This window comes from Xenopus tropicalis, chromosome 8 (assembly GCF_000004195.4).
Source record: "Xenopus tropicalis strain Nigerian chromosome 8, UCB_Xtro_10.0, whole genome shotgun sequence".
NCBI lineage: Eukaryota > Metazoa > Chordata > Amphibia > Anura > Pipidae > Xenopus > Xenopus tropicalis.
Genome location: NC_030684.2, coordinates 114,082,588 through 114,108,855, shown reverse-complemented (window position 1 = coordinate 114,108,855; position 26,268 = coordinate 114,082,588). Strand labels below are relative to the sequence as shown.

General features: G+C 39.5%; 2 protein-coding genes across 5 annotated transcripts in view; one reads left to right on the top strand and one right to left on the bottom strand.

Moving 5' to 3' along the window:
• The window catches only part of sec23a (Sec23 homolog A, COPII coat complex component), a 56,475-nt gene that overhangs the window by 13,513 nt on the left and 16,694 nt on the right, over positions 1 to 26,268 (bottom strand). For all 3 annotated transcript variants that reach the window (XM_031890573.1, NM_001079191.1, XM_031890574.1), the window contains 4 exon segments: positions 7,264 to 7,370; positions 3,928 to 4,081; positions 3,235 to 3,312; positions 1,921 to 2,082 (listed from right to left, as the gene is read on the bottom strand). In XM_031890573.1, the coding sequence (XP_031746433.1) occupies positions 1,921 to 2,082; positions 3,235 to 3,312; positions 3,928 to 4,081; positions 7,264 to 7,370 (501 nt within the window).
• LOC100495677 (rhodopsin, GQ-coupled) lies at positions 9,984 to 26,239 on the top strand. Of its 2 annotated transcripts, none has more exons than XM_002932828.5 (5): positions 9,984 to 10,264; positions 16,132 to 16,980; positions 21,141 to 21,294; positions 24,145 to 24,356; positions 25,762 to 26,239. In XM_002932828.5, exons 2-4 carry the CDS (start codon positions 16,287 to 16,289, stop codon positions 24,308 to 24,310), a joined length of 1,014 nt encoding a protein of 337 aa, XP_002932874.2. In that variant the 5' UTR covers positions 9,984 to 10,264; positions 16,132 to 16,286; the 3' UTR covers positions 24,311 to 24,356; positions 25,762 to 26,239. The 2 variants fall into 2 exon arrangements, with proteins under 2 accessions (XP_002932874.2, XP_004917337.2); XM_004917280.4 differs by having other exon boundaries at positions 16,084 to 16,980.

The following is a 26,268-nucleotide window of genomic DNA, read 5'->3' as shown; positions in this document are numbered from 1 at the left end:
AGCATATCAATTGATGTCATGAACCGTTACAGCAAAGCAGTAAAAACTGGAAGGAAATCATGGCTCAAACTTGTGTTGGTCTCCTATGTATTTAATAATATCTGCTTTGGCCTGAGTTTCAGGTAGGTGGTAGATTGAGGGTGCACTGTGTATGTAAATGATTTAATGTAATATGTTTACCTGCCCCATTAAGGGAAAGGAAAAACTAGAAGACACACTCTTAGGTTGGTTTTATTATTTACAGTGCTGGGTACCAGTGGAGAACCTTGACCTTGTCAGGCAACTCCTGCAAAAATGTGGCCTCAATCCTATGCTCTTGCACATGGATTGGACAGCAGAAGTGCAGGCAGGAGAGAAGTGGGAAGGATAAAGGCAAAGCACAGAAAGCCATTACTCTAATAATGATGAGCACAACACAAGCCTTCTATAAGCTGAAGTACAAATGTTAACAGCCAAAAGTGAGAAAAAAACTGTTCTCCGTGGCCAAGTTACAGATTAATGATTATGTTAGTTACAGGGATGTATCAGTATCACTTTAAATCAGTATAGAGGACTTTCATTAAAATGAGCAGTGCATCTCTGACAGCCTCTAGGGAAAATAACAACAGATGCAATCATGTGAGAAATATTTGGTAATATAAACATATCTATCACATGCATCAATGTAAACCAAAGGTTTTAAATATTCTGGCTTCCAACCAAGAAAGGCAATATAACAGGAAATATTACATTGAAAGGGAAAACTATTCCCCAAACAGTGTAGGTCTCTCTAAAAATGTATTGCATTAACAAACGCATATGTAAAACCCTCATCTAAATAAACCATTTTCATAAAGATATACCTTTTTAGTAGTATGTGCTATTGGGTAATCCTAAATAGAAAATTGCCATTTTAAGAATTAAGGGCCGCCTCCTGGGATCATAGGGTTCAAAATGCACACAAACAAACCAAGGCACACATACATGCTAGGCCTCATCAGCCAATGAATGGGCAGAGTTCTGCCTTTTGCTCCCACACTACTTTCTGTTACAGTTAGAGCTGCATTATTTCTGGTCATGTGATCTCGGAGGGAGCACACAGCCAATCACTGAATGGTGGGTCAAGGGAAAGGGTGTAAAAAGGCAATATTGACTGATATATACATTCTATTTTGGCGAGATTCTTTAATAGTTCACTATAAACTACCTGTTGGTTAAGTATTCATTCTGGGGGTATAGTTTTCCTTTAGCACAGAATATATTTTGCTACACGAGATTTAAATGTGAATACACTGTGGTATATGACATAAAGCGCTTATGGTGTTGTAGCTGTGCCAAACAGTTCATTGGACAGCTGTTAAAGGAACAGTTCAGTGTAAAAATGAAACTGGGGAAAAGAGACAGACTGTGCAAAATAAAAAATGGTTTCAATATAGTTATGCAAAAATGTAATCCATAAAGACTGGAGTGAACGGATGTCAAACAAAATAGCCAGAACACTACTATTTAGTTATGTCCTATGTGCCCCCTAAAGTCACTGATTAACTAAGAGGTTAGAGAGCTAAAAACAGGAAGTAGTGTTCTGGTGTTCTGGCTATTATGTTAGACATCTGCTTACTCCAGCCTTTATAGATTACATTTTTCTTTTATTTTGCAGAGTCAATCCATTTTACCCACTTTCATTTTTATACTGTTCCTTTAAACACACACACCTATATTCCTTCATAGAACAGTACTACCCATTGTGACCTTTATATAATGGCAAACCAGATGTTCTTGTTGCAGTCAAGGCCAATGCATAAAAACCACAATATACTTCTTATGAGGATGGTCTGGAACACTGAGTTGTGAACACTTCGGTCAGTCAACAGTGCAACTACCCTCTCTAACCTATCCAAAATGTACATATGGTAAAATAAAGAAATTTCTTCTAAGTCATACCTCTGGGGGTCCGTTAAAGGAATAGGCATACAGGATGGGCTGAACCATTATTAGGGACTGAGTGAGGTCTTGCCGCATGAAGTGATGCCTGTAATAGGAGCTCTCATCTGGACTATTATTAAACACCTGAAGGAATGGAGATCTCCTCAAGTGGAACATAAACTAGAAGACAAGGAAAGAGAAAGCATTATTATTTGTATGGGACAAAAACAACTAATTCTCAATTACAGAAAATGAGGAAACTGGTTTTGTTATTTCCCCAATCGAAATTTTCTTGTAGTTTCAGTCTTTCCTCAAATGCTGTTTTCTTACCATGTCTGGTCACAACCATCATCTTCCTTACTTTGTTATAGTCACCATAGCTACCACAGCCATATTTAGTAAAATTATTGATCAGTGACTTGCACTACTTGAGGGACGGGGATGACAAACTCATCCAGTGGCCACGGTGCCAGGTCCAAGCAATTGTGATCAACATTTACGAGGAGGGGGATTCTAAATGTTTTCTCACTGCACAAGCTGGAAGTTGCTCTGAACAGCTTCTGCCATTACCCTTGCACAGTTGGAATTCTCCATCCAACCCATTTTAAGTGTGGTGAGTGATGTCAAGTTAAAAGGTATTTACTTGTCTCTTACACCAATACTTGGACTTTGCATGCTTTTTGCAACTTCTTGCCAGTTCTCATATACTGAAAAGATTATCTCTATCTTTGTAGGAGAACTCAAGAGAACATTTTCCAAAGGTGAGTATAAGTGTATATATGTTGTGCAGCTTAGCTTTGTCTGTACATTCTTACATTCATGGACACAACCTGTACAGTATCTTGTTTACAATATCCTGTATACAGTTTACATGCCCCCCACTAGCATAGAAACGTCCTCTTGCATTGTAAGCACATATTCCATGACATTTTCCTTCTGAGATCTTTTTGAGGTGTACAGGTATTGGATCCCTTATCCGGAAACCCGTTATCCAGAAAGTTACAAATTATGGAAAGACCATCTCCCATAGACTCCATTATAAGTAAACAATTATAATTTTTAAAAATGATTTCCTTTTTCTCTGTAATAATAAAACAGTACCTTGTACTTGATCCCAACTAAGATATAATTATTCCTTACTGGAGGCAAAACAAGCCTATTGGGTTTATTAATTATTGATTTTTAGCAGACTTAAATTGTGGAGATACAAATTACAGAAAGATCCCTTATCCGGAAAACCCCAGGTCCCGAGCATTCTGGATAACAGGTCCCATACCTGTACTATATTTGTTAGAGAATTTTCACTTATATAATAAGGGACAAAAGGCATACCTGTGGGTAGAGAGAGAAAGTCTCAGAAAATTTGAAAGAGACGGGGTCATCTTTGTGGTATTCTCCAAACTTTTGACACTGGAAATGACATATTAAATTCACAGTTAAAATAACACCACAGAACAGATGACGGGACTAGTTGTTACACAAAATACACTGGAATAAATGAAAAGGCATTTTCATTTAATATCTTTGAAATCTATTTCCACTTGTGTTAAACAGAAGTAAGAATAAATATGGAGGACAATCATTTTGCCCATCAATTTCTTCGGTAGTTAGCAGCTCCGTCAGTTGAGACAATGATTTGACAACTCAATTTTTCAAATATAATAATAGAAAGCCAGTTGTACCTTGGTTTGGGAATTTTTGGACAGCGTCCCTGTTGTAACCAGACTGGCAACTTAAATTGCAATTATTAAATCTGCTATTTAAAAAAAACAAAAAACAAAAACTATTTACATCAACTCTAGTAATTTAGAACTGTAACCGGTAAATACCTCCCTATCTATAACAGAAAAGATTATGTTGTATTCAGGCAAGATTTTTTCCCATTCCCAAGAACCTTCTGGTTTTTCACAGTACAATGTATAAATAATTTGCTATGATCCCTGGTCCAAACATCTGATCTCCTCACCTCATACTTTACCTTTCCCAAGAAGAATACTTTGACCAATGTCAACATGCTTATCTTACCAATCGAATGAGCTGCCTGTCCAGCCATCGCAAGACATCGGGACCTTCCTCCGTCTCTGCCCTGTACACAGCAAGCCTAGCCATAAGTATAGCTGCTGCCTCTTGATCAAATGAAGCTGCAATGTTTTGGATCTGTGTCTGAGCATCAGCCCAGCTGAAAGAATAGAAAAATATAAAATCAGAGGAAAGCATGTATTTAAAATGAATATAAAACTGTGGAATTTTAAGATCTAAATTATATTATGTTATAAAGGTAGAGGGTCTAAAATCAGTTTCTTAGGGCAACTGCCTATTCCCTAGCAACATTTTTGGGACACATTAAACAGTAAAAAAAGATTGTAGTAGGGAATGCTTCTCAAAGTTTTCTATTGGTCTTCTAATGCATATCAACCAAGCAGCAGGTAGTATTTACTGGTCAGCTTTTGTCGATGGGTTACTAGGCCTAGGGAGGGGAGCTGCTGCCATGAGGCAAGTTGAGAAACTCACCTCAGGCAGCAGTAGCCTACAAGTTACCAGGGGTGGTAAAAAGCTACTCCTGGTAACTTCAAGAGCTGAAGTTATGATATTTAAATCATAACTTCAGCTCTTCTAGAGTAAAGGACACAATTGCGCTCTCTTCACCAATAATATGGCATCTGAAAGGCCTTAGGTTAACAAGGGACCAGCAACACACCTAGGCATACTTTTGTGCCTTTTGAGTATAGGAGCTAGGATGGAAAAAAGGGCCAGATTGGAGGCGCCCCAGGGGCAGATTCTACCAGCTAGGCCAGTGAAATACCATCCAGATGGCAACCCCTAGTGCTGCATGACAGAAGCATGAGATCTGTAGGATTAACCTGTGACTCAGGGTACCTTGAATTAAAAAAAAGGATAGTAAGGCGACATGGCATTAGTAACATGTCATGCATCCTAGGCAGAAGGCTGCCTGTGGATTCTGGGAGCTGTTATTCTTTAACAACTGCAAGTTGGACTATGAATAAAGGGACCCGACACAATTGTCTTAGACCCTCCACTAACTAAAACTAATCCTGTGCAAAAGAAATTAAGGTGGCAGCTCACACACAAGGCTCTCTAATTATTGAGGATAGGATAGGATAGGAACTTATAGGACACAGATCAGATGTATGGACATTGCCCACAGTTGCATCCCCCAGCACACTAATAAATAAAATGGTGATTTCAGCAGAGCACTTACAGAACCACCAATGCCTGGGGGTGCTAAAGTATTTTAGCATGTATTGTATTCCTTTAGCTCCAACAATAAGGGTTAATGCCATTAGGAAGGCTTGTGGTTTACCCTGTAGGCAGGAGGAAATTGAGCATTTAAGCTTTAATAGCTCAAGTGTAACTGCAGCATTCACGGTGGTATCTGGTTTCCCTCTTAGCATTTCATCTCAGAGAAGCAATGTATCCACAGCAACCAGCAGCTTGTTACATTAACTTGCTTTCAAAAACCATTTTTGCTGAAATATTTCCCTTTCTGTCCCAGATATGCCTCAAAGTAATTTGATTTTGATTTCAGCCGCGGTGCTTTTAATGGCACTCTCAAGATCTAGAATACCCCACACATAGTTTAACATGTTGGCTTTCAGTGATAGATGCACCCAACCTCACTATATTTTAATTCCAGCTTACCAGTATGCTTGAGTTTCTCTTAAGATTTTTCTCTTTACTAATGGTAAAAACTCTTTCCATCTGGCTCCTAAAAAGCACCTTTTTTATTTGCATTAAAAGAATTTGCAACTTGGCATTCACTACAGTTCTGCACAAACCCAAACCACTTGTTTACTTTTTTACCTAATTCTTGAAGTTCTAAGGGTGAAGACACACACAGAGCTACTAGTAGGAGCTACAGAAATAGACAATGCTGATCATATACTGATAATCGTCTCTAGGTGTGTTTTAGCAGAGGCAATAGACAGACTGCATTTTAAAGGGACAGTAACACCAAAAAATGAAAGTGTATAAAAGTAATTACTATATAATGTAATGCTGCCCTGTACTGGTACAACTGGTGTGTTTTCCTTAAGGTGGCCATACACGTGGCGATCTGACGATGTTTCGTACGACCATTGGTCGCACGAAACATCGTAAGATCCGCCACACACCATTCAGGGCTGAATCGGCAGGTAAGGAGGTAGAAACAATAGGATTTCTACCTCCTTCTGCCGATTCAGCTCTGAAGGGAGAATTTTGGTCAGGCGAGGTTTCGTACGATAATATCGGTGCGTGTATGGCCACCTTTAGAAAGACTACTATAGTTTATATAATAAAGCTTCTGTGTAGCCATGGGGGCAGCCATTTACAGGAGAAAGCAGATAACAGATAAAACCCCATTATATTCTACAAAGCTTATCTGTTATCTGCTATGTGCCTGTGCCTTTTCTCCTTTTTCCCAGCTCCAATGGCTGCCCCCATGTTGACATAGCAGCTCATTTATATAAACTATAGTAGCGTTACTGTGGCAAACTTACCAGTTTTACCAGTGCAGGGCAACTGTACATTATATTTTAATTACTTTAAAACACTTTCATTTTTTGGTGTTACTGTTCCTTTAACGAGATATCGGTCAGCCATCCTGTTGTTTTGGCCCTACTGAAGGTTAATGAACTGCCAACTGCAGGGAATTGCCAACTTTACAAAATATATATTCATGAATTTCCCAAATAAAAACAAGCTACATACATTTTGAAAATAGATGATGCTCTCCACAAATGGTCTAGATTTGTCAAGAGTGCAAATATATTTAGGTCATTTTTATCACGCGATGCTATTTGCCTCATTCTAGTAGATTAGGTACTTTACTTGGATTAGGTAAGTGACTTTTACTCGCATAAATACAGTTATGAAGGTACACATACTGTAGGTATCTATGCAAAACAATAATGCAAAAGTCAATAATACATGTCTATATATTACTTAAGTGATGGACATATTTTAGCTGTAAGATTCTGCCTTTATTACTTATCTCTCAGCTCTAGTGTCCAACATGATGTTCATTCTATCAACAAACTTGCAAACTGTTCATCCCATCAAAAGAAAAAATGTGCTAATTACAACTCCAGTGAGAGGGCTGAGTGAGTACCCAGGCTGGGCAAGTCACAACCTGCAATGTGTCAGGGGCAAGCTGCTTAGTACCAGCTTATGTCAGTATGTATAGAAGTTTAACCTTCTCATTGCAGCAGCCACCCTTCTATGAAATCACCCAATCCTATTTAATCATCTGGACAACCTGGCATGAGCTTCCGTTAGGTGCTATAAAACCTGGAACCATGGCCTGTGTACAGGGGTTCCCCAAGTTACAATAGTGTAGTACAAAAGCTGCTGTATTCTTACTTTCTGGCGATTGTGGTTACACGGATCCTTCTCTGGCCACTGGAGTGCTGATACTGTGTGACAAACTGGATTGCCCCACGACCACCCTGGGGAATTGGAGCATTGTGCTAAAGGAAAGAAAACATTCATTATGGCATGTGCTCAGTAAATGACTACATAAAAGATTCATTGTACATTCTATACGCGCAGGGGATTCTTACAGCAATAATGGAGCAGGAACAACACACTTATCAGTGTGGTTTTATGATCCATTGCTCCGCAAATGTGACCAGGCTCATTAAATGTGCTTAATTTCCATCAACCGTGAATGGATAAAGTATTATTGGATTACATGGCACATGAATGCAAAGACTGCATGCGGGAAAGCAAAAAACAAAACCTCACATCTGAATTTCCTCTTAAGTATAAAGCTAATACTTTCAGTTCCCTATAAAAATGAGGCAATATTCATGGAGATCCAGAGTTCACACACAATTCTTCAGAGAAGCTAAGCAAGAATTCTGCCATTCATTATAAAGGTCACTGTTTTCATGTTAGGTATACATAAAATAGGGTATACTGATCCTTCAACTATATAGAAAATAATAATAATAATAATAATAATAATATATTATATCAAATCTTGTGACTGCACAAAGAACAATATAAAAGTCTAGTGGTTAAACACAGGCATGGCCACTCTATGCGGTATGAGACCTGCGTGGCCAAACCAGGTGCTATTTATGTTGAGGTAACCAGACTAATATTTCTAATATCAGCCCTCAGGTATACAGTAAAAGTATAGTCAGACTTTGTCTGTTTTAAAGCAGATGTAGATCAGGGGAATGTTGCGGAAGTCATTTTGCGAAGTATTTTTTGCCCATAATGCACCTGCCCCTGTTCGGTGCAGAGCTCTGTGCCTTTGGGCAGCACCTGACAATGTACTGAATGCCAATGACATGTCACAGCCTGTAGGTGTAAGCCCTATTCCTGTGAAAGGCAGGTGTTGCAGAGAAGGCTCTCTTATAAGAGATGTGCCAACAAAGGTGCAACCAGTGCAAAGCAGACACTGAGCAGCACACTAGATTGGCACAATTACTGTCGGAATAGGGCCTTAAGGGGTGTACTGTGTATATCGGATACTTTTCAAATAGTTAAAGGGCTTTCACTATAAAGGGCACCACATACTCTTAAGGTGGCCATACATGTTGGGGTCCGCTAGTCTGGTGAGCGGATCTTCTCTTGATATGCAATATTGGGCTTGGCCCTAGGGCCAAATCTATCAAATTAAAATGATGGGCATAGGCGCCGTTGATCCAAGGGCAGCATCAACAAGCCGATGCAGTCACCAATCCGAATGGGAAATTAAACCTAGCCGATTGAGATCTGGCCGATTTTAGGCCAGAAATCAATCAGGTAGGAAAGTTGGGGGTGCCCATACAGTGGCAGATAAGCTGCTCAATTGGTCTGAAGGACCTAAATCAGCAGCTGAAATCTGCCCGTCTATGGCCACCTTAAGGCAAACCGTGAGCAAGGTCTTGACTAAGACCAGGTAAAAAAGGGCTACTGCACATTTAATAGTCCACCCTTCACCCGTGGGTAATTATGCTATTGCTACAGTAATTCTGGTATGTACTGATTTGTTTTTTGAACATTCCTTTGGTACTGAAAAGTCTTTAAACTGACCACTCATTAACTGACAGAGGTGCAACTCTGGGGCTGTGCAGAACCTAACAACCAGCCATTTACTTATGAAAATGATTTGCCGGTTGCTTTACTGCTATAAAATTGCACCAATGATAGCATATAAGGGCCTGTGTTTTTAGCCTGTTTGGGACTATTGCAACAAGACCAGGCAGAGTGACTTAGCCCAGGTTAAGTTATAGTAAAGCAGGGCTGCTATCCCTATTAAAAAATATGAGCAGGGAAATTAGGAATTTAGAAGTCATTAACTGTGCTAGTTAACAGTGCCAAAGACTGACTGATTACCCCCTAAAACAAATAGCTGACCCTCTGAAATTAAAAAGTTACTCTAGCAACCAGGCAGTGGTTGGAATGAGAGACTGGAAGATGAATAGAAGAGAGGGTTAAAACAGGGAGATTAGTAATAAAAAGCTATTCATAACAATAAATTGTAACCTCACAGAGCAGTGCAACCACATTTTAATTTAGAAAAACATGGCAAATAATTAAAAAATAAAAAATAATACAAAATTTCCCATAAAAAGTCCATTCTATAACATACTAAAAGTAAACCTTTAGCGCCTAAGGGCTGTGACACACGATTTGCCGAAGTCGCGGAGGTTGCCTTGAGAGGAAACTTCCACAAATTACGGTGCCGCAATTTACATTCTAGCCGGTGAGATGGCATTTCAGAGAGATAGTCGCCCGCGACACGCGGCGACTAATCTCCCCGTGTGTCACAGCCCTTAAGTGCACCAAACTCTTTTTTTAACTACAAATATCTAAAAATAACCTAGCTTTACTGACATTACACCCCCTCCCTACACACACAGAAACACACTGGGTTCCCACTGAAATGGTCACTGTATCTTTCCAACCTACAGAGTGATTGCTTTAGGGATTTTATGAAGTTGTCGACTTGTTATAATTACACTAATTAAGAGCGCTCGAATGAAGCTGACAGACGTAGATTATAATCAGTGTAATAAAACATGGGGTAAGATTACAGCAGCCCTTTGCCGTTCAACTGCTTAAAGTTCAGCCCTTTTGGGCTGCAAGAGGCACAGCAATAAAAACGCTGGGAGTTAGGAGAAGGAATAGTTTGTTTGGTTTGTGTCTCTAGGGTTTGCACACTTGTGTGCATCAGTCAGAGAGCAGGCGCTGGATAGAACAGGATGCTGCATGTCATATGATTACTGATCCATAGACAGCAACTATACAACTGGCCATTCAAGCACAGGCAGCCCCACTCTCCTGCCACTGTGGAATCTTCAGCTGCTCCCTCCACAACAGATTCCTAATTCATCCTTCTCTTTCAGACAAGAATACCACAGATTGGGTAAGTTAACTGTACTTGTACTGCGGCGCTTCCCTTCTATATTCAATTGGGGGGGATCTCCAACCGATAACTGTTTTTATAATCGATTTTCACTGGTTTTAAAGTGATCTGAAAACAGCTGTTCAGCAAATCTGATAAGCTGTTTATATTCTACACTACTAGTTCTGAATACTGAATCAATGCAGCAGAAGCCAGCTGATTAAGACCTAGAGAACAGACTTCTGCCCCATATATTTTTTAAAGTCTGAACCAGAGAAATTAAAAAGATAAACAAATACAGGTATCAGATTCATTATTTAGAAACCCATTATGCAGAAAGTTCCAAATTACGGGAAGACCACCTCCCATAGACTCCATTATAAGCAAATCATTCTAATTTTTAAAAGTGATTTCCCTTTTTCTCTGTAATACTACAACACTACCTTGTACTTGATCCCAGCATAGATATAATTGATCCTCAATGGAGAAAAAACAATCCAGTTGGGTTAATTTATGTTTAAAAGATTTTTTATTAGATTGAAAGTATGGAGATACAAATAACTGAAAGACCCCTTATCCAGAAAACCCCAGGTCCTGAATATTCTGGATAACGGGTCCCATGCTTGTAGTGCTTTCAGTAGCAATTGCATTTACAAATAACTTTAGAACAGCTGGAAAATTTTTCATGAATGTATACTGCACAGTTTCTGAGAAAAACCTTTGATTTCATTATGAGAAAAACTATTTTGGGGTGGAAATTCCCTTAAATGTCTGGTTTCTGTGCAGCTCTAAATAGAGGAAGGGTTTTTGAAGAACATGAGACTTTTTCTTGTAATGTAAATCTTTATATGTTCGCACACCAATTAACAATAACAAAATCAAAATTCAAAATTGAATGCAGATATCACATTCATTAACACATCACACCCCTCCTTTTTTCTTTCTTTTTTTAATTGCAACACATATATATAAAATACACCCTGTCCTCCTTTCCTGGTAAAAACGTTACTTAGATACTGAGTGGAAGTCAGAAAATACATGAACTTCCTGACAGCCCAGCTCATAATAGCGAGTGTGAAGCCATACGACGTATGACAAGGGAGATACTTATATTTACTGAACAGTGGACATTTAAACTAAGCGTGAGAAAGGCACTCTTCACTCTCAGCTCAGCTGCAAGATGTGATGGTTTCCATGACTGATAAAAATAAGGTATTTTATTTAGACAAATGTGGACTGACATAATCCGACTGCTTATATAAACTGCACCTAAGAAAGCATTAGACATATAGGACTGTATCATAGATGACTGACCATACAGTAGATACTAAAGTGCATTCTATTCAGTAAAGCAGATATTGTTATTTCTTGTGCAGAAACCCTGCATCATTTTTAACACAAAAAAAGAAAAGTGAAAGAAAATACAATTCTAAGGAACTTTCCCATGTACATTCATTACACCATTTTAGTTTCTCGGTTATTTCAAGTTATGCGTAAACATCATTGTAATTGAAAGCAGTGTTTGTTGTCTTGAAAAAAAGGCATTTCTCCTCCAGGTCTGTTAATTAGCTGGATTCTACTAGATTTTTTCAGGGGTCAGAACCAGCAGTGCAGAGAATAGAAACAGGCAGGGAGATATAGCTTCTAACAGCACAAATAAATGAGTTCATGTCAAAGAGGGGGGCATCTTTTCCCTTTAACATCTGCCTAGGCAGTTACTAGTATTTATTACTCAACTATTTCTAAACTATATATGATTAGGGCAAAACACTAGAAATCACCCACACTTTCTAAAGGGAGTTTAAAATTAATGGAAGCACAAAACCTGAGTAGAAAAAGCTGCATAAATATGAGCAGAGTAAAACTGTAACATATGCAAGTTTCTACAAAATGTCACTAACAACAGTTTCCACCAGCAATACAAAGTTTTGTAACCGCCAGTTTTTTTTACAGTGAACAGCAATGTAAAGAATAGAAATGGCAACTGTATTTCTGTGCTTCTCATTAAATGCTCTCATTTGATGGCCATTTCATTCTCATTAAATACCCATGTAATGAGGAATGTAAATGAAATGTACTTACTAGTGCTATTAAGTCAACATTTAAGTAAAGCTAAAGTTTAAATACACTTAAGGTCCCCATACATGGGCAGATCCGCTCGCTTGGTGATCTTCTCCCGATATCCCCCACCTATGGGTGGGCAATATCGGGAGAATCCAGGGTAATTCGATCCTTTTGCCCGAATTATAATGACGGCCATAGGAAAAGTCGGTCCGGGGACTGCATCAACGAGCCGATGCGGCCCCCAATCCGACTAGATTTTCTAAGCTGCCCGATTGAGATCTGCCCGATTTCAGGCCAGATATCGGTCAGGCAGGCCCGTAAGGAGTGCCCATACATGGGCCAATTAGCTGCCGGATCAGTCCAAGGGACCAATATCAGCAGCTACTATCGGCCCGTGTTTGGGGACCTTTAGTATAAGCAACTTTTCAACCAGTCTTTATTATTCATTTTGTATGGTTTGTGAAATCATTAGCTTGCTCATTTCTACCTTGCAACTAAGGTTAATGTCCCATGGAGTGAGTTAGTCGCCCGCGATAGGTCTCTGCTACCACAGGCGACTAACCACTACGAAATGGCTTTCCACCGGCAACAATAGTAGTTGATGGCGGAAAGGCCGACACATCGTTTTGGCTTTCTGAAGTCGCACAAGGTTTCCGGAAGGAGGTTAGTCACCCATTGTATCAGAGATCTATCATGGGTGAATCACTCCATGGGACTTTAGCCTAAAAATGTAGAATGTAGAGCAACCAAAATAAAGAGATTATACATCATTCGCATCAGTCCCTGCCCCACTGGAGCTTACAATCTCCACAATCCCTATCACATTCACACACAATAGGGCCAATTTAATCAGGACTCAGTTAACCTGAAAGTAAATGGGAATTGCCATGAAGCAGCAGGTCCTGTCTAGTGCCAGTTTATAGACAGGATCTGGTGCTTGGCAGCAAATTCCCATATACTTTGAACAGGGTGGGGGAAATCTAGTTTTTATTCCCTTTTTAAAATTAAAAAGCTTTGGTAACAAAATGCTAGAACTATGACACTATACACCAATAACTGGACTATACATTTAAAGGGGATCTCTACCCAAAAACTGTTTTTGCATAATACCAGAAAAAGGTTACTGTATGCAACTTTCCATAGAAAGTTTAATAAAATCCTTCCAATCTGTGAAATCAGGTGTGTCTGTGCAAAAAAAAAAAATACATTTACATCTCTGTTTGACAGTTCAGATAGTGGTTATGCACCTTTTGTACAAAAACCCAAATGGATGAGCACAGGTAAAAATGCTAGGTAACAGCAATATTGTATGACGACTTGTAACTGGTCTTCATGTTTCCTTGTCTGTGGTTTTTGAATCATAATTAACAACTATGCTAATTTCTAGGCAAATGTTCTACTCAGCTTTTTGCTCTCATTGATATCAATGGATTTTTGCTAAGCCCATTGTGGTGTAAAATAACTGGGTAAATTCCAGAGTATAAATTCCAGAGTTATAAATAGGTTTAGCAGAACTTTCAGAAAAAGAATTTATGTGCATAGGGAACTCTGCATTGTTTTAACTGCCACCATTCTATAAATACTGAGTTCCTTTTATACAGATTATGTACTTTTTTGGAGTAAAAATCCCACCACCTGTTTATAAATAAACTCCAAAATAGTGTGCACTTACGAAAAGCCCAACATAATATTGGTATTTAAAAATGCCATGTAGTTTTTAAATCTTTTAGGCTTTTGAGGAAGGTTCACGGATATATACCCTAGAGGAACAGTGACACGAAAGTATATAAAAGTAATTACAATATAATGTACTGTTGCCCTGCACTGGTACAACTGGTATGTTTGCCTCAGAAATACTACTATAGTTTATATAAATAAGCTGCTGTGTAGCCACGTGGAAAGCTATTCAAAGTAAAAATGGCACAGGCACATAGCAGATAACAAATAAAACACTATTATATTCTACAGGGGTTATCTGTTTTCTGCTATGCAACCTGTGCCTTTTCTCCAGCTTGTATGGCTGCCCCCGTGGCTACACAGCAGCTTATTTATATAAACTATAGTAGTCTTTCTGTAGCAAAAACACATCTTTTACCAGTGCAGGGCAACAGTAAATTATATTTCATAGAAAAACAGAACTTCCTTTAATAGGGAGACATAAGAGTCTAAAAAAAGGGAAATGCATGAAAATGTAATTTCATTACACATTCCTCATTTAATATATAGCATACATTTTGATATATAGCATCAGTACAAATAATAAATGAATAAATACGATTAGTTGCCATGACTGAATTATAAAAATCACCCCGTCTGTCTTCGCCCCGATACATTTTCATTTTAACGTTACCGGCCCTTTAAAATGTGAAGACAGTAGCATCAACATCACAACAGAAATGATGTTTGCAAAGACACAAAAAATGGATTGCTATGGGGGAAGTGGCAAAGATATAAACAAGGAGTTGTGGCAACTCTGTTTCATTGAAATACTCCAGCAGTATCAGATTGCAACAGAGCTGCAGGGGAAATATAGATTGGCCAGATAAGTTGTTTGTTGCTCACCATGATCACCATGTCGCCAAAATTATCTAGACTATCTTTGCTGCTAACAACCTCTACTCTTCTGGGAAGACTTGTAGGTGGGATTGCCTTTCATTCAGCCATTAATAAGGTTGGGCAATGATGTTACAGATCAGACTCACAATCAACGTTCCAATATAACCCAGGGGCATAGTTGGGTTGAGGCCAGACAAGTTCTGTATGGGCCACACTGTGCATGGCCATATTGTTGTGCTGAATCAGAAAAGAGCCTTGGCCCAAACTGCTGAAACAAATTAGCAACATTGCCATTGTAGTCTATAGACTTATGGTCTGCTAGGCACCCTAGCACAAACTATGGGAAACAGCATTCAGACAAATAGAGTTCTTCTGCCAAATCCACACTTTTCCATCAGACTGTGCCAGATGGTGAAATGGCATTTATTGCTTCAGACATGTTTCCACTTCTCCAATGATGGCGACCTTTACTCCACTCCAGCCGATACATGGCATGGCTTGTGGTGATGTTAGGTTTGTTTGCCTCTGACCACCCTAAAAAACTCACAAACCCTACAAATAGTTATACTGACATTCCTCTTGGAGACGCAGCAGTGAATGTCAGAATACAGGTACTTTGGTTTAAAAATGTGTTCACACACTTTCGCCATATAATTTACTGTAGGAAAAAGGCTTGGAGCAATAGCAGGGCTGGAGGAATCGGCAAACTTTTCCAAAAATTTGAAAACAGAAAAACAATAGCAGTGAAACTAAACTGTAGTGAAACTATGGAAACCCTACATGTTTATTCTGCCATGATGTAAGGTTTCGGGGGCAGGCCCCTTTCCCACTTGCAAACGATTTGTTTGGCCAGTATTGTTTTTCCTGCATTAAGCCTCCTGGTCATGTATCTGCCAAAATTGACAGGGTAGGGTAAGAGCACATTACATTAGTAACCACCATTCTCTAGATAAGGAAGGATAGGAAAGATTTCTTGCTAGGACAGATAAGTTAGATAACTTTCAAAGTATAGACATCTATATCTTTGGAAGACAGATTTCCCACTGAAAATAATGCAAGACAATGCCGGTGTTCCATTGTAAAGATATAGGAACAATCTACACTTGTTACATAAGCCCAATTGATGATTGTTTGTATTGTATTGTTTGAAGATTGTATTATATCCACTTTGCTGTTGAAGGAAAACAATGTTTACTATTAACAAGTTTTATCTGTTTTAGGTAACTGCTACATAGTACCACGTGATTAACATACTAATCTGCCTGCAGAAAAGAATGACTGCCTTATGTCTAGCTTCCCTTGATCACCTATGAATGGACCAGTTCATCTGCTGCAGCTCAACACATTGGAGAGGGGATGGTAACAGAAAGCAATGAACACAATCCCTGTAATATAATCACCTAGTCCTGAGTGTGGGCAGAAGATGCATGCTGTTCTCTCACTGTTTGCCACAATCATGATCGCTACAAGCATTGGCACAGTAGGAGCCAATGCCCTGCTCTTGGTATTATTTGCGTCTCACCTGAAGCTACGAACGGACACGTGGGCTCTCACACTAAACCTCAGCATCTGTGACTTGATTTTCGGAATGTGTGTTGTTCCGATTGCAATCTACAACAGCCTGTTCCAAGGAGGGATTTTCGCTGAAGGAGGCATTGCATGTCAGCTGCTAGGATTCCTGTTTGTCTTACTCCAGTTGGCTTCCTTGAACTCTCTGGTGTGGGCTACCATTGACAAGTTCGCAGAAATTGGCTTTCCGCTGCGATATGCCCAGCTTATTACTAAAAAGCGGATCATGTTTATCCTGGCAATCTTGTGGATTTATGCCATTGTTGTGGCTGCCCTCCCATTCATGGGTTTTGGAGTGTATAGCTTCAACAAAGATGTCTATATGTGCTTGCCAGCATTCGGGCCTTCAACCACAGCATACAGTGTATTGTTCCTGACTGTGGGAGTTCTTGTCCCAATAACAGGGATAAGCATTCTCTATCTCTCTATTATTCACATCGCCAGGTATCAAGCAAAAAGGGGGACCTTCGTATGTAACGATCAGCACTGCTATTATGTACCCATTCGCTCTTACTTCAGGAATACGCTTGTCCTCATTGTATCCGCATGTAAGTTTTTGCTCATTTTAACCAACAGCTAAACCACTAAACCATAGGCTAGGTTATGTAGCTCTAACAGCTTCCAGGTCTTATTTTCTCATTTAAAAACAACATATTTACTCACTCACCTTCAATCAAACCGCATACTAGGTTGCTGTGCTATTAACACAAGGATAAGTACACATTAAAAAAAACACACACATTTCAGCTCAAAACACACACATTATTTACTAATGAAGGTTCACTAAAATGTTATGACCTTCATAATGGAATCGTAACATCACAAAAGGAAAATATTCTTAATTACATACCTGTTGCTTCTTTCTAGTACTATTTACCCACTGATCTACTGTGGATACCTCCGTTACGTGTTGCCTAAACAATGTCCCCCCCAGTCGAAAGTGTTCAGATGAACTTTCCAAAATATATATAGTACAAGGGGAAAAATACTACAAAGGTTAATTTTTCTATGTGTTACTTAGCACGTTCATCTGTCTTACACTGTATTCCATAAAATCAATCCTTTTTATGTTAGATATTTAAGGGATAATCTAACAAAAGCTTTACTAACCCATGGCGTACAACCAGAAGGCAGCATTTACTAGTCTTTATACAATTAGCTGGACAGCTTAAGGCAATATCACAGATAGAGGCTCCAATTTATACAGGTACCAAGGCAGGGTACACAGAAACCACTGGCACAGTCAGGGAATCACCGGTGGGCCTCCTGAAACCTAAATGCTTTGCAGGGAATTCCGAGGGTGACAGCACCCAGTGCAGGACAGTGTTTCACACTTTGTTGCTCATTTTCTTTTTTTTTTTTACTTGAATTTTTATTGATTTTTCAGATTACACAGGAATAGTCAATCATTTCTAGATCAGTGAATTTTTTGTTCATTTTCTAAATGGTAGAAGACTAGCCCGAGATAATTACTGATTGATTGCAATTTAGCACCTACAGTGGTAAATAAGCCCTACAGAATCAATTTATATATTGATGTATAAATGATTAACACCCCTATGCCACAGTCCTGACAAAAACCTCATGTGTGCTATTCCCCCAAAAAAGGGATTGTTAGGTTGAGCTGGCCCATCATGAAAATAGAAATAAAACATTATCCGTCATATGAAATAAAAGGCACTAATTTTGTAACCCATAGAAATAAATAAGGCTTTTAATTTAAAGCAACTGACCAATAAGGGCGAAGACACACATGGCGATTAGTTGCCGTGACTTTTTTAAATACGCGCAGAGAAAACACTCTATAAGTTGCAGCTTCTTATGCGGTACCCTATGCCAGGAAAGTCACCGCGATTAGTCAACACAACCGTCTTAGTCGTAGTCGTAGTGACTAATTGCCCCATGTGTCTTCGACCTAAACGCTTTCTGCTTGTTTGTTATGGGTTAATGAACCTGGGCCATCTAAGTGCTTTTATTACATAAAGTCATATGGGTTTCAAAACATTTCTTAGATCCAGTATATGCCTTCCGGTGGGAATATTCTATTATTTTTGATTGGACAGGGGGTAAACATAGCAAAAATAAAGCTCAGAATAGTTTTGTATCTAAAAGTGTTAATGGTTCCACCATGTTATATAAATAGTCACAATGGAAACTTTTAACCAAATGGCCCAATATAAATATTGAAAAAAAAAATCAACCTTTAATAGGAAGCTTTAAAATTCCCAAAATGTTGAACACAGGGACTCTCGAAAGAAAAACAGTATGTTAATGCTTTCCATAGGGTATACTACTGCAGAAAGGAATATTAGATTGTCTACTTTTTTTTGTTTTGTTTTAATGATCAGCTGATACTTAAAAAATTGACTTTTGTAACTTCCTATTAGCCACTGGCACTTTAAGTGAGCAATAGGCAACCTGCACCGAGAGGGACTAAAATTTACTGGTCACCTGTTGAAAAGCAAACATCTTGTTGGTTGCTATTGGCTACTGCTCCTGGAAAACTTAAAGTTATATTTATCATGCTGTGTAAAAAGTGGAGTGAAGCATTAACAGTGATGTTGCCCAGGGCAACCAATCAGAAATAAGATTTCAACAGTTAGAAAACCAAACCATCTGATTGGCTGCTATGAGCAACATCACCAGTAATGTTTTACCTCATTTCTTACACAGCATGATAAATATACACCTTAGTGTCTTTTATTACATAGGGGGGAAAAGTTCATTGCTAAGTCTGCTGTGTCAATTGAACCAATACTAATTCCCCCCAAATGTATTATTATTATTAACATTTATTTATAAAGCGCATTCCGCAGCACTGTACAATAAGTTGATGAGAGGGCAGAGACAAAAACACTATCCCCCAAAAGTAATTTCGTATCAAGTATGGGGGACACAGCCTGACTAAGGCACACAAGCATGGCTGCCTATAGTGTTTTGTCTGTCTGCTTTTCAGGGACCAAACCAAAGAGTATTTCCAGAACTGGACAGATGGCAACACTAGGGGGCATACTTATTATAGTATGTAAGCCAACATCACCTATGTTGCCCATAGTAACCATTCAGCAGTTAGATTTTAATGGTCACCTAGAAGTTAAAGAACAAAACCAAAGACCTGATTAGTTGCTATGGGCAACATCACTGGTGATTTGCACACTACACTGAGGGGTATATTTATAACACTGTGTAAAAAGTGGAGTGAAGCATTACCGGTGATGTTGCCCAGGGCAACCAATCATCAATTAGATTTCAACAGTTAGAAAACCAAAGCAAGGATCTGATTGGCTGCTATGAGCAACATTACCTGTAATTCTTCACTCCACTTTTTACACGGCAAGGTAAATATGCCCCTAGCTGTACCTCTATTGTTACTCCATTTCCAAGTGCAATAGCAGTTGGCATTTCTGGAACTCACATAGGGTAACCTCTGGTAAATCAGGGCATATTCAAATCTGCTTGCCTATTAAAGGGGATTGAAACTCATCAAAAGAATCCCTAGAAATTAGTTTTTTTTAAAAAAATATAAATTATGGTTTTCTTATTGTTTAAAAAAATATAGCCTCCAGTTCCCTCCCAGCTGTGTTGAACAGTTCTACTTTGTGTCCGGGCTTCTCTGTGCAACAGGAGTAAGTAGGAAGTACAATGACTCCCAAGTGTGAAGTCACTCTTAGGTACTATACCCTCTTCTAATTGGCTCCCACTGCACAGAGAAGACAGCAACCACACTGATTTCTTCAGTATCAATGGTAAGGCTGCCTTAAGTGACCACACTAAATCTTTTTAACATTAGCCCCAAATAATTAATAATTTAATAATATCCGAACAGCTTGTAACAGATTACCAAAACTTAGTTGGATGAATTTCTATCGCCTTTAATATTGTTACATAGTTTTCCATTCTAGCCATAACACTTAATGGCAATCCCTTCTACACCTTATGAATTCAAAGGGTTATTACAAAAACATGTGACTTCTAATACATGGATGGGATCCAAACCCATCATCCAATAAGATCAAAAACAGAGTAAGCCCATCTTCCATTTTAAGCAAATAATTTCCTTATTTCTTTGTAAATAAAAGAGAACCAGACCTGGACTGGGATTCAAAATAGGCCCTGGCATTCCAAGTACACAGAGGCCCAAATAGCCCCCCACCAGCCCAATAAATAGTGAGTGTCTATGGCACCTTACAGCAGCCTCTCTGGATCTGCCAGAATCCAAAGATTGCCAGTCTGGGGCTGAAAAGAACCATGTACTTAATACTTACTAAGATGCACAAATTAATATCGCTGCCAAAACAATATTATTGGTTTCCTTGGGTTTTTTTTATAATCAAACTCGCAGAAAGACCCTTTATTAAGAAAACGCCAAGTTCTATGTATTCCAAATAATAAACTCAAAGAGAAAGAGCTGGTTCTGTTCACTAAAAAGTTTCTATTTGAAGGGGGAACAGCAGAAGTAAAAACAGAGGTATATGTTATGAACAAAAGTAATGATCTTTGTGTTAACTGGATGTAGCAACACAGCTTGAAAAAATGTTATTCATGCACATTTTTAATATAACTTTCTGATGTCACCCAAAGCCTATCTTAGAGAAAGCACATATTATTTTAGAGGCTTGCAATATTCTACGGGTTGTTACTAACACCAAGAGATACATTGCTTATGTGATGCCATTTATTGCCTAATGGTTTTTCCCATGTCTTCCAGTTTATTTGCTGGTGTGTTGGTTACCATCAGTCATAATTAGCTTCTATGAAACATTTTACACTTCAAATGTTCCAGTGATTGCAAAAATGGTTTCCATTTGGCTTGTGGTGCTGACATCAACATTAAATCCCTGGATCAATTCACTGGCTCAAAGGTGAGAACTTACTAATTAGCCAAAGGTTTTTGGGGTATGGCCACATAGAATGTGCCTGTGTATTATCCTTTTTTTTTTTTTTAAATATAAAAGGAATGTGCTTAAAAATAATGTTCTTTGGGCTGATTTATTGAGAATTTTTCCACAAAACTAGTCCCACCCATCTGTTCCACTTCCTGCTGTCACTTTTCAAAAGCTGTACAAGGGCAGCTGGCAGTACTCTGCCTACGATATTAATGGGGTTTTCAGTCATGCTATATGTCTCCTTTAATGCTGCCGACTTAGCCCCTTAACACGGAATCAACCATTTATTGGCCCATGTAAGGAACCTCTCTGACAGGCTGCTCACTTGACGGATATCTGGCAAAAACTCAGCCACGTATCTATAAGGCAGATTAGAATTTGCCATTGTACAAGGAACAATTGTCGTCTTCTGAAGGGTGTGCATGGCCTGCACAAGAATCCGATCATTAACATGGGGCCAAAAGATTGGATCATCTCAATTTAGCCCAGTGCATTTCAGGGAAACCCTTTGGCGTTCTCCTAAAGCAGGGGTCTGCAACCTTTAAGACATAAAGAGCCACTTGGACCCGTTTTCGAAAAGAAAAAAAAACTTGGAGCCGCAAAACCATTATAAAACAAATCTAACACTGCATATATTGTTTCTTACCTTACTGCTATATACAGAGTCCAGGCCCCCCTATAATGTGCCAGAGTCCAGGCCCCCCTATAATGTGCCAGAGTCCAGGCCCCCCTATAATGTGCCAGAGTCCAGGCCCCCCTATAATGTGCCAGAGTCCAGCCCCAGTATAATGTGCCAGAGTCCAGGCTCTGTGACTTACCCAGGGCCGGGCCAAGGTATTTTGGGACCCTGCCTAGGCAAAGGCTTCAATCAGTACCGCCCCCCCCCCCCCAGTCAGAGCATAGTCACATGTTTTACCCCACACGATGCCCAGTCACACAGAACTAATAAATGCTGCTACATAAAATTATCCCCCTCGATTCCGCCCATGTACCAATGCCAGAATCCATCCTATTGCCCCCCCCCCCGCACTGTACCTGAAGCAACCAATCACTTATTTTGACCAATATGTCCCCAACCTGCACATAAAAATATCATATTCTGCCCCAAAACCATATGTACCTGTGCCATCAGCAGCCAAGAATTGCCCCTGTCTGTTCCTTCCTGTGCCAGCATGTGTCAGAACTCAGCCGGCTAAGGGAGGGGTGGGGAGTGCTCCCGGGTCCCAGGCCAGCTACCGATTACAGTTAGCAGTACACAACGTACACACATGCTAGAGGCGGGTTGGAGTGGGCTGCGGGCAGTTTATTAAAGGCCAAGGCTGACAAGCAAACTAGTTTTAAAAAATAAATAAAACTCCCCCTTAAAGTGCGCCCCTTAGTGACTGCGCCCTAGGCAAGCGCCTACTATGCATAACCCTAGTTCCGGCCCTGGACTTACCTCCTGAGAGCGAATCCTTCAGCCCGGTCCTCCTCTTGCGCAGTCTGGCTTCAGGCTGGTCCTCCTCTTGCGCAGTCTGGCGGCGCGATGACGTCATCGCGGTCCGACGTCCTCTGTGATAGGCTGCCGGCCAGCAGCAGCACATACACCATCCTCCGCGGAGAGCAGCGCCTGAAAAGCCACTGAAAGACTAGTAGTCAGTAGTCTTTTCAGGCGTGCTGCTCGCCGCAGAGGAGCCGCTGACCGGAGCCGCACCTAACCCCAAAATGAGCCGCATGCGGCTCCGGAGCCGCGGGTTGCCGACCTCTGTCCTAAAGGGTTTGTATGGCCTGCAGTAGGATCTGTTAGTTGGCCTGGGGTCAAATGAATGGTTCATCACAACTTGGCCCAGTGTTTAAGTGACCACACTGGGTACAGTTACATTCATTTTACACTGTATGATCAGATGTTACTGTTCCTTTAACTTTCTTACTAGGACCATTAATTGTGTCTTAAAGGGGTGGTTCACCTTTAAGTTAACTTTTAATAAGTTACAGAATGCCCAATTCCTAGAAATTTTGCAATTGGTCTTCATTCATTATTTATTTTCTAAAGTTTTTAAATAATTTGCCTTCCTCTTCTGCATCTTTCCAGCTTTCAAATGGGGGTCACTGACCCTGGCAGCTAAAAATCTATTGCATTATTATAGTTAATTTTTATTAAGGCTTTCTTCTATTTATATTTCGGCATCTCATTCAAACCACTGCCTGGATGCTAAGGTAAACAAGACCCTAGCAACCAGATAGCTGCTCAAATTCAAAACTTAAACGCTGCTGAAGAAAAAGATTAATAACTAAAAAAACACATAATAAAAAAATTGTCTTAGAATATAATTATCTACATCACACGAAAAGTTAATTTAAAGGTGAACAACCGCTTTTAAGAGCTTACATTATTCTGCTACATAAAAATTGAAGCTCAAAAGCATTCAAGGGACATATGTTTCTTGCTGAGTAAAGCCAGAGCACTCTGAGCAACACAGTCATTGGAGGATCCATATAAATCAGATATGTTTTTGCAGAGGGTGGCTCTGCCGTTGTAAGTAAGAAAAGTTGGAAGAGCGTGTGGGATAGTAGGTATCCTGTGTTTTCCACAGGACGAGAATCCATCAAGTGTGGCATAAACCTTAAAGGCAAACTGAATGTGTACTAAATTTCAGAGCCCAGTACTTTCAAAATGAAAAAACAATCACAGATATGTAAGAAAAAATATAAATCAATAAATAATAAAAATATAACTATCAAAACAAATGACAACCCATAACCTCCAAAGGAACTGACTATGAAGCTGGGTTATACAATGCTGAAAATCCATTACTAATGGAGCGTGTCTTCCAATTCCTCCCGCAGGAACTACAGGAGAGCTCTACGGGAAGGCTGGAGGAAGCTAAAAAGAATATTCGAAAGCCTCGGCTCCAGCTCTGAGCGACAGAATGACAATAATGAGAGGCATTTAAATACCCAGTCACAGCAGTGTCTGCCCGGGCATAACACACAGACACTGACACAAACATGACTGCAGAAGGCAATGACTCAGGACAAGTAGAATACTAAATCTGGAGGTAATAAGCCACAAGCTTGAGAGTAATGTCCCATATAGAGATGAGTCGCCCGCAATAAATCTCTGCTATTGCAACTAATCTCCCCAAGAAGCCTTTCTACGGGCAATAAAGGGAATCGCCAATGGAAAGGGCTATGTATCATTTCGGTTTTCTGAAGTCACACAAAGTTTCCTTTGCAGGCAGCTTCATGTGGAAGTGATGCATAGGCATTTGTAAGCTCTTTTGGGCAGGGCCCTCTTCACCTCTTGTATCGGTTATTGATTGCTTTATATCTTACTCTGTATGTCCAATGTATGAAACCCACTTATTGTACAGCGCTGCGGAATATGTTGGCGCTTTATAAATGAATAATAATAATTTCCACCAGTGATTCCCTTCATCACACATTTGTCAATGGTAATTGCTATGGATAGATGTTATCTGTTAATCTGGTGCCTTAGTAGTTTCAAAGCAGTAGGGTAGGCTGTAAGGGCTCTGGCACACGGGGAGATTAGTCGCCCGCGGCAAAACCCGCCGGCGGGATGGCAGACGCGGCGCTGCGCAAATCGCCAAAAAAGACTCGCGAGTCATCTTGCACTGTTAGTAGCCTCCCTGCAGGAAACATGTTTCAGTGACAAATGAGCAGACTTACACTGCTTGCCTGCCATTGGGCATTTGAGGAACGCTCTGCACCCCTATGCAGGAAGCATGCACAATACTGTATGAGTTATAAGCATACAAAAAATACAGATGCAAAGAATTTATATTTCAGTTATACACAACAGCCTGCATATCCTGTAAATTATATCCTTATAAGTGGAGCTTAGTGATGTCATCAGTTAAAATCGGTGTTTTGTGATGGCATTTCTGTACCTCCGTGTTAAAAAATATAAAGATATTAGAAATCACCTTGGAGTTCAATAACTGTTTAAAAGCACAAGGCTGAAGGCCTTGAAGGTCATGAACTCCTTGGTGTCCTTACATTTTATAATAGGGGGTAAATATACATTTAGTATATCAACACTGATATCATATATACTGCAGTCATTACATGCAAGGCACCTGAAATGCATCGTTCTAGCTTCCAATTAAAAAATAGAATACAAATTTTAATATTTTGCCACATAACACAAACATTTCATAATAATCACTGTAATACAGGCTTTTGTCATACAAGGAGATTCGTAGTTGCTACCTGTAGCTCATCAGAAATAGGCTTCATTTTCTTCCACATGAGTGGTCTATTAGTTAACACAAGACTATTGTGCTGTGGAAAATAGCTATATTTGTTTCTAGCTAGCTACAACTAGCAAATACTCACCTCCCCGGGTTACATAAGCCTAAGCCACAAGATATCCTGAAGTTCTCATGCATGGAAATAAATACGTTTAAAAATTAACAGTGTTCTGCTTCACATTCCTTGCAGGTCAGAGAAATGAAAAAGCATATTGACCCAACGCCAGTAATACGAGAACAGTTCTAAACTGCTCAAAAACGTTTCGGATAAAGCCAACTGTTGGTCATTGCAGACCATGGAAAACATTCCAGAAGAGACAGAAGTCGTGGGAAAAACATGGCTTCCAATAGTTAGACATATGCAGGGCAGAATGAAATGCAGGAAATGATGTTTAGCTACAAACGAACCTTACGGCAAATCTCACTTGTGCAGTTCTTTAAACTGTTGTATACAATTGTATGTTTCATTGTTTAGATGTTTTTCTCTTGGGCTAAAAAAAAAGGTCTGAATTTTTTTTTACTTGCATATACTATGTATATTAATATTTATTGAGTGCCTCAGAGGGCAGCTAGCCCCATTTGTGTTCAATAAGCTGTATCATAATGTGGCAATGGGCATACAAGTGCAAAGCATTAATAAAGAAAATGATGATAAACTGTGAAACTTAGCATATCTCCATTTCCCTAGTCTTCTTTT